We start from the raw sequence: 16,980 nt of genomic DNA on the forward strand, positions 1-16,980 counted from the left end.
GTCGAATACCGCTGGGAATAACACACGACGAGTGGGAGCAGCGCGGGTGAGGGAGAGTGTAGGAGGGATGCAGTTGACACCTTTCACGTTGTTGGAGATTTTGTGCTCTTGTGCACTGCTGCAAGAGGCAGTCGCGAACCGTGCTTCCCAAAGAGGTAGCGTCACGTGTGGGTAATTAGAAGGCACGAGCAACGCGTTGACTAGACATTAAGCGGTCGTTGCTTCCTCACGACTATCTGCCTCAACCCTGACACCGCTGTCGCACCCCAAGGCTGCCGCTCACGCTGCTGCAGCGTGGCACCACAGGACGCGGGATGTAAGACTCGACACCTATCCAATTACATCGCGTCCATCCCGACCATCGGCATACCCATATCCAGTTCGTCGTCTTATCTATGCAAATCAAAGGGTATTTTGCGCATGTCCCAAGCAAACAACTCCAATCCAACGCCGCAGCACCTCGCTATGCAAAGCTCGCCAATGCCCTGTTCAACTCGGTCTTGTCGTACTTGACGTACTTGCCCTTCCCCTTGTCGATCTCCCGGTAGCGGTCGTAGAACCGGTTGTACAGGGGCTCGATGATGTTCTGTACCTCCTTGGAAAGCTGGTTCCGCACTTCGGGCTCCATTGCGTACGCCTTGTGTCGTGTGACGAGATCGTCGAAGCTTGTGTTGAAGTTCTTGAACTTCTCCTTGATTGCATCCTTGTCTTTGGAGCTGAGAGACTTTACGATAGCTGCCGAATCTGCACCGCCTGACGTTGGGCGTTCCTTGCTACGGTTCGTGTACTGCACATCCAGTAGATACCCTGATGGTTCACGCCACGCTTCAAGGTACATGGCCGTACCTTGCTTACGCCAGTCTGCCAGCTTCTTGGAGTAGCTGTCCATGAGCGGTGCGAGCTCTGAAGAGCGAATGATGCGTGTGATGATAGCGATGTTGTTGGCCATGAAGACACCTTGTAGGTTCTTGCCCTTGAGCAGTGTCTTTGCTTTGCCAATTAGATTCTGCAAAAGTGTGTCGACAGTATCCGCCGCATATGACCCGAACAACTTCACGCCGTCGGGGCCAACATCCAAAGTCGTGGATGAGTTGTTAGCCGATCCAGAGTTCCAGCCGCCCTCTCCCAAAGATGCCAATATCGACGCGAGAGGCTCGAGGTAGTTGGTCATCTCTTGCAAGCGTCGCATCGTCTGCGTTGTAATGTCCACCGGGCCGCCGTCGATAGGAAGCGCAATGAGACCTTGTGTTTTTGACCGTGTGTCTTCGAGCATCTTGCTCAGAGACGTTTTCGACGTCTCCCGAACCGGCTTCACACTGTCGTAGATCTGATCCTTCAGGGCACCAGTCTGCTTCTGCAGCCGCATCGACAGAGTCCGGACCAACCCGCAGATCTCGTATCCCAGAAAGCAGTCCGTCAGCAGGTTCTTCTGAATATGCCCGTTCAGCTCGCGTAGGGTCTTGCTAAAGTCCTGCAGCGGGACCTGGCACGTTGACTCGTAGACATCGGCCCATTCCTCTCTGTCGAAGACGTAATTCAGGTTGTCGAACTCTGCCACGAACAGGCCCTCTATCGCTTGGACGTATGTGCCGATACCATTAGTACCCTTCTTGTACAGCGCATCTGCCTGCACCTTCCTGGCTGTGCTGATGGTCGCCTGCATGAGACTCCTCAGTGCGCTCTCTAGGTATTCGCCGCGGACGTCTGCGTATATTCTTCGCGTGGGGGTCTGCGACAGGTCGATCTGCGATAACTGGGCGAAGGACTTGGAAATGTGCGAGTTGATGCTGCGCAAGCTCTGGAGCTTATCTTGGGGCATGCGAGGGAAGGGGTTTTCTATGCAGTGTCAGCATCTCTTTAGTTGTAGCACATGAGTGACATACGCTTCGCGACATATTCCAAGGCCTGGACCTTTTCTCTCGCGCTATCCTGCAGTATGCCGCGGAACACATCCTCCAATTGCTTGTTGCCCAACTTCAAGAGCCCGCTAAGTTCTGCAATGGCCTGTTCGTTGGAGCGAAGGTTGGTGCGCTTGAGGTCTGCGAGACTCAAGTTGGTGCGGTCGAGCGAAGCAATGTAGCCGTCCAGGTCTCCTCGTCCAGGTCCAGCGCGAATGATCCTCTCTTCCTTTGCACTTTCCTCGCGCGGGGCTCGGAGGCGGTCGATTGCGTCTATTATACGGTCGACGTTGTTGTTTGCTATCTGTAGCTTCTGTGTGTTGCCGTAGATTGGGCCGATTGCTTCCTGGACTGCCTTTCCGCTCGCATCGAGCCTATTGACGGAGCCTTGGATCTTTTTTGTGAGCGTCTTCATTTTCTCCATGTTGGCGAAGAGCACTTCGACCTCCGCGCTCTCCTCCAGGAGCGCGGCTTTCCGAGGGGCGACCATGGCGACTGCTGGATAGATGCGCAACTGCCTCGAGGGCTACGTGTACGCGCGTTCGGCGGCGAGGACGACCTCGATTATATCAAACGGGCGGGTAATAATGAAGCGAACATGAAGTACAGCCTATGTTTGTACAAACGAAAGAATAGAGCCAATTGGGGAATCCGATCCCCGGTGTAGGATGATGTGGGAGGGGATGCTTGCGGAGAGCTGTCGCGGAGGCAACGCTAAGACGGCCAGGGTCCAGCGTAGATCATCTCGACACCTTTCACTTTGCGATAAGCCGCGCAGTCGAGTCACTCATCGTGGATTCACGCAACACATGCTTGTTACGTGTAGAACTGCACGGCAGTCAATTTATCTGCGGGCCTTGATACCCCAGAATGACGTTTTTCACAGCGGGTACATGCGCTAATCAGCCTCCCCTGCCACCGGAAACCCGCTGTCTGCGTATCACATATGTTTCGGCGACGCGTATGCGCCTTGCATTCAACCTTGGAAAGTACCACTGTGGCGCACATGAGCACAGACAGATGTTGTACAAGGTTATACAATTGAGTACTAAGTGAGTTAACTAGATACGCAGAAGCCATTGTGTTTTCCATTCCGTACACGTGAAATGCTCGCCTGGGCATCGATGGTACTTGCAAGAATGAAGGTGAAGTAAGAAGAGTCGCTTGCCCAGCTAAAGAACTTCTCAAGACAAGGAAACAAAGCATTGTCGCCGAAATAATAATGAAGGCAGGGAAGGAAGTCATGTGCCGTACACATGTGCAGTCCGCTAGTCAAGACAGAGAAATCAGTTAACGAACCCGAGGTCATAGTCGAGCCAATCGTCATTCAAATCGAATCCATCGCCGAACGGAGGAATCCAACCATTATTGTCCAAGACAGGTACCGAAGCAACCAGCGGCCCAGAGACAGGTGGTGTGACTGGTGCTTCATCCTCCGTCTCATCGCGCCTGGCCCTCTTCTCAGCGTGTTCCTCTTCTACGCTGACGAATCGACTTTGAAGACTTGCAAGGCTGATATCGAAGTCACTGAGTAGTTTCCTCAACTCGCCACGAGCCCGCTTGTGCCTTCCAGTCACGTACGAGGGGTTCATGAGAAGCTGTTCAGCAGTATTTGAGAAGCCCTCAAGTTGTTCAATGGTGCTGGCGACGAACGTCTCGCAATGGGTCTTCCACACCTCTTTTTGCTGGCCCTGGACCTTCTTCGCAATACTTTCGAGTAACGGACGTAGAGTCTCTCCTGAAGTAGCACAGTGGTCTGCTCCTTCGATCATCGAGGTCTGCAGTATGTTTCGTTGTCTGTTGTATATGCCTTCACCAGACTTGACAACGGTCCGGTCCAGAGCTCGTGCATAGCAGGCTTTCATTTCCACTGCTATCGGACAGGACTTGTCGATTTCTGTCGTGAAATTCAGGTGAGTTTCTCCAAGAGAAAGGTGTAGACTTGCGAGAAGTGTGTCTTTTGCCGCTTTGATGCGCTGTTTAACGCTAGACAGCTCGACCCTTGCTTTTACTCGCAAGGCTGATGGCGCAGAAGACCGACCGATGGCCAATTTAGTCCTCTCCAATAGATTCTCAACAACTCTATGCAGGCGGCGTGTAAAGTCTCCAATTGTTTCATCCAAGCTGTTGTACCACTTGTCGAAGTACATCTTCATAACAGTAAGGAGCTCGTGGTTCATGTTATGGCCGAGATACTTTCCATTAACCGGGATCCCGTTTTCGGCGAGCATCTTTGAAAAGCCCGAGTAGTAAATCCGGGGATGAATCCACGAAGTTTGTACTAGATCCTGTATACCACAGATGATGTCTTGTTCCTCTGTTTTAGACCATGGCTTCACCACTAGGGACTGCAATCGACTGTCGTTACGTCTCTTCAGTTCGCCCCGAAGTGAGTGTATCTCAATCTTAAGCTCATGTCGCATGGCAGCATAGCTTTTGTCTTCTATGTGGTTTTCCAGGGGTGTTGAAGCTTGCCTTCGGAACATTGGTAGTGCTTCGTGGACGTGATCGTAGAAGTTCTTGTAGTTGGTTGCTGACGACAATGTGGCGAGGTAGTGTCTTAACGCGTAGATACCTATGCTGTCATCGTCAAGCATAAGGTTGTTCTTCTGAACCCGGTTATTCAAGGCGGTGTAGGCCATAGCAGATACCGAGAAGACTTTGATGCCTTTGAGCTGCATCTGCTTTTGGACGTTTGCTGTCTCGTACTTTATGAAAGCACCCGTGGCTTCTCGTAGCAGTTCTTCGAACATCTCGGATATCATGGTATCGTCCGAATCCTCATCGTCTTCTAGCTTTTCGAGGTCCTCCAAGCGTGCGGTCAGATCTATGAATGGGTGTTCGTCGATCTCTCGAATTTGGGTAGGCATGCTATCCTCGTTGAGAACTTCCTAGAAGATCGATTAGTTATATGCTGTTAGACTGGGATAAATGTCAACTAACATCGGCCTTGTTCATAACGAGTATAGTCTTGTTGGCTCCTTTGAGGTGGATCGATCGATCAATGTACTTATGCTGCAACACACTAGTCTGGAGCCGTGAACATGGGGCAACCACCATTTCGTAGTCAGCCTTCCTGCGGAATTTGTTGATTACTGCTTCTCTTAGCTGACTCGTGTCGCCGTAGCCTGTTCTGTTAGCTTTTTCACATCGTTGAAGATTTCAATGACTTGCCTGGCAAGTCGAAGAAACGTAGTCCATGACGGAGAAGAATGTGGCCGGTTGCAACGGTGAAAACCTTCACGAATGGCCACATCTTCCTGATTTTGCCTGTTGTTCTTCCAAGTCTTTTATCTGGGATATTGGGGAAGTATGCGGTGCGCGTTCGTGTATTGATCCCGCTCATCTGTGTAGCGAGCTGCGAAAGTCGATCGTCGGCTTGTCGGCAGCAGATGTCTAAGAAGTCTCCTTCCTTGATGTCCGTGTGGTAAAGTGTCTCCTCGAGCTTTGCGCAGGCTTCCTCTTTCCGGGCATTGAAGATGATCTCGAAAAATTCTTTGGCCGTCACTGCTCCACGCGATCTTGCCCTACAGCTTGGCTCACTGGCAGCTTGAGTAGCATCACGGTCATCCAAATCATCTTCGTCTTCTCCGTCGGGTGGTTCAGCACTCTGTCTGGCAAAGGGATAGACCTCAACCCAGCGGTCGATTTGCTCCTGGATGCACTCCCTGAACTCTTCTTTCGTAAAGAACTCCACCAAGAGGTCGCTCCTTGTAGTGTGGTCGCGAGCTCCAGACTTGTACTCAAGAATCGTTGCATAAGCCGTGCATGCTTTCGAGGAACCAGATCGATCTAGGAGGCTTCGGTCGAGCAATGCATTGACAAGAGAGCTTTTGCCAATGCCTTGCTCACCAAGTACCGCCACACTGCAATGCTTAGTTTCAGGCAGCTTTTTCGCAGCTTTTGCCGCATTGATCAAATCGTGGAAGCCTTGATCAACAGAAGTATACTTTTCCATTGGAGTGGTGAGCTTATCGCACATGTCTCCAACTACGACGGTGATCTCTTCTGGCTTGATTGCGTACCAGCTGTTATTAGCAACTTCTTGATCGATAGCTGCATTATGCATATCCGTGAAGCTCCGTTTCTGGGAAGCCGTCTGGCTTCGACTAGACGCGCTCGTCAATGCTGGGAGTGCCATCGTATCTGTGAGGTTGTTGCGCGATTCAGATCAGGAAGGTCTTGCCCAATCAGGCCGAGAAGAGTAGTCGGTGTGTCAATATATGGAGATGAGGTAGAGTCTATGAAAGAGAGTTGTAGAGTGGGAGAACAGGCTTGAGTTGGGAGCTTAAATAGCATCCATCAAGGTAAGATACAGCCCGCGCTCAGGATGAGAGGTGAGAGAAAAGACATGCACCGACTCATGATGCCCTTTACCTACCACGTTCGATATGCTTTGAGGTACGTACAGGTGAGTGAGGGGATTGGGAATTCTCCGCACTCTCGCCGGAGAGTAAGGTTGGTCATACCAAGCGCGTCAGAATTGGCAGGAAACTGGAGAAAGCTGAAATCTCAATGAGTGCTGCATCAATCGAAAATAAAGACATCTCTATGCTGGTAGCGAATGGGTGTTGGAGCATGTCTGTTTGCGAGCAACCGGAGTGCCGGCGATACGAGACTGGAATAGTCCATGGACCTACCGCGTTCAAGGACCAAATTTGTGTGGTTCATGTAAGTCGCGAATAACGCGGGTGTCTTCGCAAGTGGATGGTGTCGACATGGGTTGATTGGCGGCAGGGTCAGCGTTCCTGCATGGCTTGGCAGACGTTGAGCGGGCAGTGATTCGGCTGGCGTCATGCCGAAACCAGTTCTGGCGGAATTTTGCGGGCTCAAAGCAGGTTACATGCTCCGTCATGCTTAACGCATTCCCATGGGCGACGGTGGGCTTTGCGCATTTCCCCATGTGCCAGGCTCGCACGGCACCTCCATCCCACTCCCATTGCCTTTTCTGACTCAATTACGCGCATGGCCGGCTATAGGAACACGCGCAACCTGGGCCATTTCTCGCTGCGGGGGACGCGTCGTGGGTAAGCTAACACACCACCCGTTGTATGCCCCTGCTAATAGCGCCAGCCTGCACACGAAGCACCCGCTCTCCCAGCGATCCAAGGCTGCTACGCTCGGCCTGCGGTACGGCCCTCCATGTCTCCTCGCGACTGCTGCGACTGGCTACCTCTCTTCTGCGTCGTCGCCGTACCCACTCTTCCGTCCCATCCATCTAGACGCGCCTTCCCTCAAGCGATACTTCTTCGGCGGCAATGACAAACAAACCGAGACCACTTCGGTCGGAGACGCCGAGAGGCAGGTGAATGAGGAAGGCGAGCACAAGTCAGGTGAGCAGGAGGCGCCATCGCAGACGCGTGTGGCCAAGGGCTACAGCGAAGAGGACGAGGAAGCCGGCCAGAGCAAGTCAGCCTGGCAGACCATCACGAGCAAGTTCCCCGCCTCCCCGTCACCTTCCAAGCTCGGCGACACCATCATCGACTACATTGTGCCGAATTGGGTCAAGGTCCTCCCTGGCTTCATCCGCAAACTCCAGGATGAGCTCTCCATGGCACCGGGCTCCCTCGCTGAGGAGATATGGTACGAAGCCAATGATCCCGAGATCAACCCTGAGATAATATGGGATGCCTCCGTGAGGGTCTCGGACGAGCTGTGTGATGAAGAAAAGGCATTTCTGAAGCAGAGGGCGCAGTTCACCAAGGCCGCACTTGCACGATACCTCGACATTCCCGAAGCGCAAATACATCCCGACGACGTGCCTGTCATTGCCATGTGCGGGTCTGGTGGAGGGTTGCGTGCGCTCGTGGCAGGCACATCTTCATACCTCTCCTCGAAAGAGCATGGTCTATTCGACTGCGTCACCTACACGGCTGGTGTCAGTGGCAGCTGCTGGCTACAGACCCTCTACTACTCGGACCTCACCCAGCGCAGCCACGCTCGCATGATCAGACACCTCAAGAACCGCCTCGGCGTGCACATTGCCTTCCCAGCCGATGCGCTCGAACTACTCGTCAGCGCGCCTACCAACAAATACCTTTTGAGCGGACTTGTCGAGAAGGCAAAGGGTATCCCAGATGCCGACTTTGGACTGGTGGACATCTACGGCGCACTGCTCGCCGCCCGCCTGCTCGTACCAAAAGGTGAACTCTCTGTTAGCGAGTACGACTTCAAGGTCTCGAACCAGCGACGCTATACCGACAACGGAGCCCATCCACTACCCATCTACACGGCCGTACGACACGAAATACCGCTCGCCGAGCAAGGAGACACAACAGACCGCATCGCAGCCGAAGCAAAGGCAAGAAAAGAGGCTTGGTTCCAATGGTTCGAATTCACGCCGTACGAGATGTGGTGCGAGGAGCTCTCTTCTGGCATACCCACCTGGGCAATGGGCCGTCAGTTCGAAAATGGACGCACAGTCTGGCGGGATAATGGCCTGGCTCTGCCCGAAGTGCGCGTTCCGTTGCTTATGGGTATCTGGGGATCTGCCTTCTGTGCGACCCTCTCACACTACTACCGAGAGATCCGACCCCTCATGCGCAGTATCACAGGACTCGGCAGCAGTATAGACGCCATGATCGCTGAGCGCGATGATGATCTCGTCAAGGTCCACCCGATCGACCCTGCCGCCATGCCCAACTACGCGCTCGGTATGCGCGAATTACTGCCCCCATCATGTCCGGAAAGCATCTTCGAACAAAAGAACTTCCAGTTCATGGACGCGGGAATGTCCAATAACCTACCCATCTATCCTCTTCTCCGACCTGGACGCAACGTTGACATTCTCGTCGCGTTCGACGCTTCCGCCGATGTCAAAACCGACAACTGGCTAAAGGTTGCTGATGGCTACGCCCGCCAGCGCGGCATCAAGGGATGGCCCGTCGGCGCAGGCTGGCCACCAGACGACGAACCCATGGAAGACCTCCAGGAAGACCTTGAACGCGCACAAGCCAAGACGGAACAACAAGCCCAAACCAAATTCGAAGAAGCCAAGGACAAGAGTGCCGATGAAAATAAGGGTAGCAAGAAGAGCAAAGACCTAGGCTACTGCAACATCTGGGTCGGTACTACCGAGGAACGCGAATCTGATACCGAGCACCCAATTTCGAAACAAGTGGACGAGGACTGGGAACTCATGCACCCAGCCTCTGGTATCACGGTCATATACTTCCCCTTCCTCGCCAACCCAAAGGTACCCGGCGTTGATCCCAAAGTCAGCGACTTCATGTCGACCTGGAACTTCGTCTACACACCCGAGCAAATCGACAGTGTTGTGAATCTCGCTCGCGCCAACTATAGTGAAGGCGCCGAACGCACAAAACGAACAGTCCGCGCCGTATACGAGCGCAAGAAAGCTCAACGAGAACAACGGGAGAAGGACGAGCGGGAACGACGGTGGCGGTGGAAGTTGAGCCAAGGAAGGATAGCTGGGCGCCGTGTTGGAGGCGAGAGTGAGCATGGCGATCAGTTTAGCTGATTCAATGTCTCATGAGCGGACTATGGGTGGAAGTGGTGGCAAGGAGTTCTGGAAGGAGGTTTTTGGAAACGATATAGATGACGGACGCATTATACCCACTTGGATCAAGAATGAAAACATTCACGCTTTAACACATACTTCTATCGCGGTGAGGTGAGGTGTACAGAAAGACGTCTGAACGCTGATGAATGATGGTATTGGGTATCGAGACCTAACAATATGGGTGTTGGGTGTCTCTAACGATGCGATACGATACCTCTTCCCATCCAAACCCCCAGTCTAATCCACCAGATCACGTCCTATCACAGCGGCACATGATGTCTCTGTCGCCTTGTCCCCTTATCCCCCTCCACCTATATCTGCACCGCCCTTCCCTTCCCCTTCTCACGGCCATCCGCCGTCTTACCCACCATCGACACACCTCCCTCTTCTTGCGCCGTCGCCGCCGCCGTCTCCGTCGGATTCGTAAACGGACACGGCGGCAGTACCGCACCTCCATCCACCGGCTTCTCCTCATCTATCAACGTTGCATCTGTTAACAGCGGCGTATCTAGCTTCGTCTCAACTTCCTTCTGTACTTCCTCGTTCCGAGGCTGTGCCGGTGCTTGGGGTTGGAGTTGGACTTGTGCTTGAAGTTGTGTTTGTACCGGTGTTTGTACTTGGGCTTGGACTTGTGCTTGTGCGTGCGCCTCTGCCTGTGCCTTGAGCATATCCGTCACCTCTTTCGAGTGACCCAAACTGACCATACCGCCTCTACCCACCACTCTATTGATCGGCGAGATACTAGCCGCTTTGAGAGACTTGTCCTTTGTCTTATATGGGCCGCGTTTCTTGGGTATGTGGGGTGCTAGTATGGGTTGTGCTTGTGGATGCTGTGCCGGTAGATTCTGTGCCGAAATTTGTTGCGCCGGTACGTGTTGCGCCGGTACGTGTTGCGCCGGTACGTGTTGCGCCGGTACGTGTCGCGCCGGTCCAGATTGCTGCGAGGTTTGTTGTTGTTGTTGTTGTTGTTCTTGCACAGGCATACGTACACCAGCTAAGTGATCCGTATTCGGCCAAACGGGCGGATCTGGCAGTGTGTACGCGGACAATTCTTGTAGCAGTGGGGACGGTGTGCTATAGCGCTCCCCCATGTCTGAGAGACTGCCTGAGAAACTGCTTTTCGCTGAACCCGCTTTGGTAAAGGGACTCGGTGGAGGAGTCAGAAGTTGTCCGAAGCAATCTAGTAGATAGAATGGGTCTCTGGGGTCTGTAGACATGTATGGATTGTGTGCGGCTGGGTTTGCTTGCCGGGCGAGGCATGGATTTGAGTTTGGGTTGGCTTTCAATTTGTGAAAGTATTCGAGGAGTGGGGCGGCGTCCATGGGACCGGGGGCTAAGGTAGGTTAGGAAGTGTGGCTTTTGATTGTGTGGTCTTCTTGCTCACGTTGATCGAGCGCTGCATATTCAGCGTTGCCTTGTGCGCGGAGGGTGTCGACTTCTGTCTGGTGTTGCAGGACTTCTTGTCGGCGCGCGGGACACTTTTGATAGGGTCAGCTCAGTTATTTCGTGCGCTCGACAAGGCTGGGGGCACGGGTTACTTACTTTATATACTCCTCTCTCGTCGAGTTCCAACAATGTATGGCCTTCCTTGTCACACTTTTGGCATCGCTCTTGCCGCCGCTTTTTAGATGCTTCTTGCCTTTCTGCGGCTTGTCGAGACTCCTGTCCTTCAGCACGTTTCAACAGCTTGCGGGTCTGTCTATACGAAAGGTGGTTTTGGTGTTTACTTTTACGCTTTTGAGAACGGAAAACCGGGTCAACTTCATCCATTGATTCTGCTACTTCATTATCTGAAGGCTGATAAAACGCCTATCGATCGTTACTACGTTGTCCAGTGGGAAGGTGAAACATGTGAGGGTGATGAAATACTTCAGGTCCCGGCAGTGCCTGCCACTCGCCCAACAAACTAACAGGAAGCCTTTGCTGTCTCAAGAATCTGATCGCCTTCACCACTTCGACCGGGGGAGGCTCTTCCGGGTCGATGATAGCATGAGGGTATCGCCTTCTGTAGTCTTTGAAGTATTGTGGGATCTCAGCCTCGGTCTCCCATACTGCGGCGTTCTCCGCCATAATCGTATCCAGCTTCGCCTTGGAGAGGCTCAGGATGCAGCATACGGGGTAGAAGCGACTGATATAGGTGCCGGGAATGAAGTCGTCCTTTATCTGCTCGATGATAGTCTGGCGTAGTGATACCCATAGAGATTCGAATGTGACCTTCATTGTATGTTAGCCTCATGAATACTTGCAGAGCCTACATCAAGATGGAAACATGCAAAGTAGGCGATCTAACGCCAACGTCGGCTCCAGGGTGTTCAGTTTTCACGTACCTTAGAATCTACCATCTTAGGGTCCCAGCGACGCCTCAAGGCCACATACCAGGGATCTTTACCCGCCTCGTATTCAATCTTGAAGTGGTCTTTGATGTGTTCCTTGCGCGTCTCGTCGCCGGTCTCGATAGCCGCCATCAGCTCTCTCATACCATGACCTGAGAATTTCGGGTCAAACGGCGGTGGTGGAGCGTTGGCTGGTAGCGAAGGGAACGCCGCTGGCTTCTGAGGGACATGGGTGGGCTCAGGTTCAGGTTCGGAAGCTGCTGCGCGCTGAGAGGTCCTGCTAGGGCGCATGGCGAAGTCGCGTACTACCGGCGCTGCTTGGGGTTGCTGTCCGTCGCCAGAGCGTTTCTTTACGTACTTGATGTTTGCCATTTTGCGACTCTCTTGGGAGTTTGGTGGATTGCTTGCGCTTGCTGGCGCAGGGTGGGGTGCGTTGGACATGAAGAGCGGCGAAAATGGGTGTGGTGTGAGATACACGTCGTCGTTAGTGAAAGACGAAGATCTAAGTGAGTCTGGGTTCGGGGCCGGCGTATTTGTACGCGAAGGTCCTTGGGAGCGGTCTTCCTCATCTTGGTCGCTCAGGTCTGTACCTTGGTCGCTAGAAGCTGGTTCTGGGGTAGTGGACTCTTCGTCAGCGGTGGACCTGTAGCGTGCAGGCTTTTTCAATTTGGCTAGATCTCGGAGGCTGTAAGGCATATCGTGGACTTGAGAATGTGTGAGCGATGATTGGGTATTGATGCGTTCTAGCCCGTTGTGAACGAAGAAGATGCGGGATATTGGTAAGTGGTGATCGTAGAGTCCACCGTATCCACCATGTTTGGGCCTGTATGACACCGCATCGTGACTGCTATCCATGGATGCGTCTAGCGTGCAATAGCAGCCCTGTCAATCCAAAGTGAAAGTCAGCGGCCATCAAGGGAGCGGTACTGCCAGGATCAAGCAATATTGCAAGAGCCACAACCACGTGCGAACAGTGACTCTTAAAGATAAGGCAGCCACTAGGCGCTGTAATAATTCGCTAACATCTTGGCCTGCGAGTGGAGAAGAGCAGGAATAGTCACTGATTTCTTTGGGAAATGATATCGGAGCGAGATGCTTCACCATGGAAGACATTTGTCTCTGCTGGTGCGTCCATGGTTGTCGCAAATGAACCTGCTTGCCCGATGATCAACATTGGTTCAACTGGCGAGCCAAGGGAAGGTGCCATACCTAGCTACCTGTTCGGGGTGTCACGATGCAGACGCATAATCGACAACCTTGGAAGTGACTGAACACAGTCTGAAGTAGGAGGACAGGCATGAGTTGCAGAGCGCGAAGTGGTGGGAAGGCGCAAGGGCCAGTGTATGAGGGAATTTTGAGACCGTTCGCGGTCGCTACCAGATACTACGGGCAGCCTGAATGGAAGGAGCAACCAACCCATGTATCCACTCATCTCATCAGAGCTCCAGAATTAACTACACGTAACCAACCTTTCAGATGCAGACGCATCGCCATATAACGCCTTGAGATATGCAGGGTATAATGCTACTGGAACGCCTAACAAACAAATTAATAGAATCGCCGAAGCTAGGGACCTACACCTAGCGATCCTGGAAGGGAGTGACATCACGCCCTGCAAATCGTAGCGCGTCCGACTCGTCCATACCACTGTCCATGTCCGTGTCTTCATCGTGATCCTGCATATCTTGGACACTACGCTTGTGCTTGAGTGACGGGACAGAAAGCGAGAGTGACCCGGGCTGTGCGAAACTGTGGCCGAGACCATTTTGCTGGGTCGCTTGAGCATTCGAAGTGGCGATAGAGCGTCGTGCACCGATGATGTCCCAGTAAGCGCGCAGGATGTTCTTCAAGACGTCGTCGAAGTTGACGCAGAAGCGCTGCGCTTGGCAGACCTGCATAGCCTTGATGTAGTCAATGTCGTGGAGCGTCTGCATCAGGTAGGCTGCAACGACTGCAGCCGACTTCTCATTGCCCGATTCGCAAAAGACTAGGACTTTGCCCAGGGTGGCTTGCCCTGTCTTCTCCAAGCTATGTTGTCGTACTCGCGCGACATGTGAATTGATGAGCCTCGCTGCTTCCGGGAACTGTGGTGTGAGGCTGTAGAAGCTGGGCGCCTCGATGCTGCCCACCTCCATGCAGACCTCGGCAGCCGCATTTGTCGCGCCCATCATGCTCTTGGCCTGCGCACGGATAGCCAGTACCATGGTGATGCCCTCGCGCTCTAGGAAGTTCTTGTCCCTGGCGGCCACCATGGGTCCAAGATAGACCCAGGGCAAGATCATTTGCGCCTCTCTCCGCCGCTCATAGGCCCATTCCAGCAGTGTGTTCTTCTGTATGATGTCCTCGAGGTCCAGCTCATTCAAGAAGCTCATGTCAGCATCCCCTCCAGATGCGCCACCGAGGGAGAGGCCGGGCATGTCGGTGGTGAGGGTAGGCGGGGGAACCACGATGCGCGGGGCTGTCGGGAGACGGTACGAGTACTCGTGTTGGCTGCGCAGGAGACCATTTGGGGTGTCGGACAGGGTTCTCTCTTCGCGAACTGTCGCCATGGTCATCGTATAGGATGGATCGAGATTCGTTGGTGGGGGTGCGTTGTGATTTTCGATGATGGGTTGCGGATGTGTCGATGGATGGAGCGCGACGAGAAGGTTCTGACGATTGCGCGTCACGAGAATTGCTTCTGACACAGTTGGGCGTGAAAGGTGCCAGGGTACTGTGAGCTTATATCGCGCGTTGAGGCAGGCGCAGGCAGCAACGCGCTTAGCAGAAAAAGAACTCGGGACGAGACCAAATGCGCGATGTCTTATACGTGTCTGAGCGAATTCGGAATGGGAGAGGTAGGTGATTCGGGACTATGAGAAACACATTTCATTGCGAGCTGCGTCTGGCCGACTGTGTTTCGCCCGTGGTGAGAGCGCGCCACCGCGCCTTCTCGTGCAACCGCGGCAGTGCTAGCCAAAAGGAGGTGCTCGACGTCGCTGACGTAATCTTCCCCGCTACCCACGGATGCGTCTCCTAGCACTGGAACCTAATACATGAGCGAGCCTGATCTTGAGCTAATTCTCCCTTGAAGCCTTCCAAACGTCTTTCTCATAGGTGACTAGAGTCAGCTATTTATGAACGCATTCGAGAGCAGTTCGGACGTACATCGAAATCAACAACGGACAATGTCGCCGTGGTCAGCAGCTTTGAAAATCGAATGCTCCAATATACCGATACAATAACTCTTACTATACACACGTCGAACCGAAGTCTTCATCTTCAAACCAGTTCGTACTACTCTAGTTCCTCTGCGGCCACGCATCAACCAACCCCTCATAAACCGTCACATCACCAAACCTCACCTCCCCACCCTCCACAAAGAAACTAACATCCGTGCTATCCCCATACCAACTCCTCACCCAAGTACTAACCGCAAATCTATCATTCGCATGTACCTCAACAACACCGCCGTCAACCACAATCGTCAAATCCAGCGTCTCAACCATGGTCTCGTTTCCATGTCCGCCCGCAACATCAAACAGGCGGAACTTTCCAGACTCATTGTCTGTGGGGATACCGTTTGTAGTCTGTGCCGCGGCAGAAGAGTTCGAACGGTCGATGATCATGCTTTCGTTGCTGAATTGGTAGTAGATGGTTGTGGATTCTTGGGGTCCGGAAAGGATGGTGAAGCCCGCACGTACGTCGTCAGAGCGAGAGGGGAAGGTGATGGAGGCAGTCATCATCCAGTGCTTTGACTTTGGGCTTTCGGTAAATTTCGTTACATTCGCCATGGATCCGCCGGATTGGGTTATGACATTCGTGGCATTTTCTTGGAATGCGGCGTACGGTTCCCGAGCGATCTTCTGGTGGAGAGTCGCGAGGGTGACTGTGCCGTTGTCGTTTTCGCAATCTACTCTCCATGCACCTTGCTCGCGGGAGAGCTCGTTGTCGATGACGTTTAGGTGGCCGACGCTGAGTTCACGGGGAAGGAGTAGGGATCCTGTCCAGTTTTGCTGGGGAGTTGGGAACTCATCGGTCAAGGTGCCGTAGAAGTCGCCTGTCAGCCAGAGGTATGTGATGAAGCGATCCGGAGAGCCGCTAGCTTTGCTAGCTTGTGAGTCTGCAGGAAGGACTTTACCAGCAGCAGCGTACGCAGATCGTCCGGCATCGAGTCGCCCAGCCATCGTAGGTTCAAACTTCAGTTTACCGTCGACGAGCTCCTGCTTTCCGGCAACCCAGAGCATCTCCCTGTTGTCCGAGACTTGAGGTACAATAGGCTCGTAACTCCATTCCGCACCGATTGTAACAAAGATCTCGCCTTCCGGGTTAGCACCCTGCTCGTCCAAAGCAAAGTAGTTGGCGACTTCAAAGTTGTAGCCCCAGCGTCCAGCCCAACCCTCATCCGTCCAGGTCGAATTCGCCGCTTCATGCCACCACTCGCCCAAGTACTCCCAGGTTTGGAACAAATCTCTGTCTTCGTCGTCGTATTGAGCGTACAAAAAGAGGCTCGGTCCTTTTCCGTGCACGCCACCCGAGATAACGGTATACCACGTTCCATCGCGCTTGCCCAATAAGCCATCAACCTGCGAGTTCTGGAACACAAATGGATCGCGGAAACCGGTGACGTTGACAGCAAACGGTGGGTCAGGGATGACAGGACCGAACTCTGATTTTGTGAAGTTACGTCCACCATCCGTAGCAAAAGCAAGTGACTGTGTCTCGCTTCCTTTGGTATACCGGATCGTCCATTGGATGGGCAGGAAGCTGACACTGGTATACAGCAATGTTGGTGTACCGTTGACTCCCCTCTCAATCACGCTGCCGTCGAAAACAGCAACGGGGTCGTTGATGCCGCCAGCGCGGATGAACGGCTCGGAGTTGGGGTTCAGGTCGTCGTATGTAACCAAGTCGTTTGTAGTCGCACCTGATGCACCCAGATGCAGGTATCCCACGTGGAAGAGGCCGGTTTCTGGGTCGGTATAGTGCATACACGGGTCTCCGATCTGTCCAAACGCTGGGAGAACGTGGGCCTTTGGTCGCCATGTGTCGAAAAGCGACGCATTAGCTAGAGTGGAGAGATTTGGTGGAGCAGCATTGTAATCAATGGATTCTTGACGAGGAATGATATGGCTTGCTGTTAGTGCTGCAAGAGAAACCAAGACAGGAGATGAGCGCCTCATGATTGTAGGAAACTGAGAGATGACTGAGGTACTTCCGCACGATGCCAACCTGCGATGCCATTCTT

General features: G+C 53.2%; 6 protein-coding genes across 6 annotated transcripts; 1 reads left to right on the plus strand and 5 right to left on the minus strand.

Moving 5' to 3' along the window:
- Positions 1 to 463: 463 nt before the first annotated feature.
- On the minus strand, positions 464 to 2,388 carry J4E88_002685 (uncharacterized protein; the record flags this gene model as incomplete). The annotated part of the gene is made up of 2 exons (XM_049396344.1): positions 464 to 1,836; positions 1,884 to 2,388. The coding sequence occupies 2 exons, from the start codon at positions 2,386 to 2,388 to the stop codon at positions 464 to 466; spliced, it is 1,878 nt and encodes a 625-aa protein (XP_049257692.1).
- A 796-nt stretch (positions 2,389 to 3,184) lies between these two features.
- On the minus strand, positions 3,185 to 6,039 carry J4E88_002686 (uncharacterized protein; the record flags this gene model as incomplete). The annotated part of the gene is made up of 3 exons (XM_049396345.1): positions 3,185 to 4,789; positions 4,842 to 5,031; positions 5,069 to 6,039. The coding sequence occupies 3 exons, from the start codon at positions 6,037 to 6,039 to the stop codon at positions 3,185 to 3,187; spliced, it is 2,766 nt and encodes a 921-aa protein (XP_049257693.1).
- An 824-nt stretch (positions 6,040 to 6,863) lies between these two features.
- J4E88_002687 (uncharacterized protein) lies at positions 6,864 to 9,378 on the plus strand (the record flags this gene model as incomplete). The annotated part of the gene is made up of 2 exons (XM_049396346.1): positions 6,864 to 6,925; positions 6,972 to 9,378. The coding sequence occupies 2 exons, from the start codon at positions 6,864 to 6,866 to the stop codon at positions 9,376 to 9,378; spliced, it is 2,469 nt and encodes an 822-aa protein (XP_049257694.1).
- A 353-nt stretch (positions 9,379 to 9,731) lies between these two features.
- On the minus strand, positions 9,732 to 12,449 carry J4E88_002688 (uncharacterized protein; the record flags this gene model as incomplete). The annotated part of the gene is made up of 5 exons (XM_049396347.1): positions 9,732 to 10,753; positions 10,805 to 10,862; positions 10,963 to 11,115; positions 11,290 to 11,634; positions 11,748 to 12,449. 5 exons carry the CDS (start codon positions 12,447 to 12,449, stop codon positions 9,732 to 9,734), a joined length of 2,280 nt encoding a protein of 759 aa, XP_049257695.1.
- An 884-nt stretch (positions 12,450 to 13,333) lies between these two features.
- On the minus strand, positions 13,334 to 14,302 carry J4E88_002689 (uncharacterized protein; the record flags this gene model as incomplete). Its single annotated transcript, XM_049396348.1, has 1 exon — positions 13,334 to 14,302. The coding sequence occupies one exon, from the start codon at positions 14,300 to 14,302 to the stop codon at positions 13,334 to 13,336; it is 969 nt and encodes a 322-aa protein (XP_049257696.1).
- A 732-nt stretch (positions 14,303 to 15,034) lies between these two features.
- On the minus strand, positions 15,035 to 16,915 carry J4E88_002690 (uncharacterized protein; the record flags this gene model as incomplete). Its single annotated transcript, XM_049396349.1, has 1 exon — positions 15,035 to 16,915. One exon carries the CDS (start codon positions 16,913 to 16,915, stop codon positions 15,035 to 15,037), a length of 1,881 nt encoding a protein of 626 aa, XP_049257697.1.
- Positions 16,916 to 16,980: the final 65 nt, after the last annotated feature.

This window comes from Alternaria novae-zelandiae (genome assembly GCF_023758075.1).
Source record: "Alternaria novae-zelandiae strain BMP 2774 chromosome Unknown scaffold_4, whole genome shotgun sequence".
Lineage (NCBI taxonomy): Eukaryota > Fungi > Ascomycota > Dothideomycetes > Pleosporales > Pleosporaceae > Alternaria > Alternaria novae-zelandiae.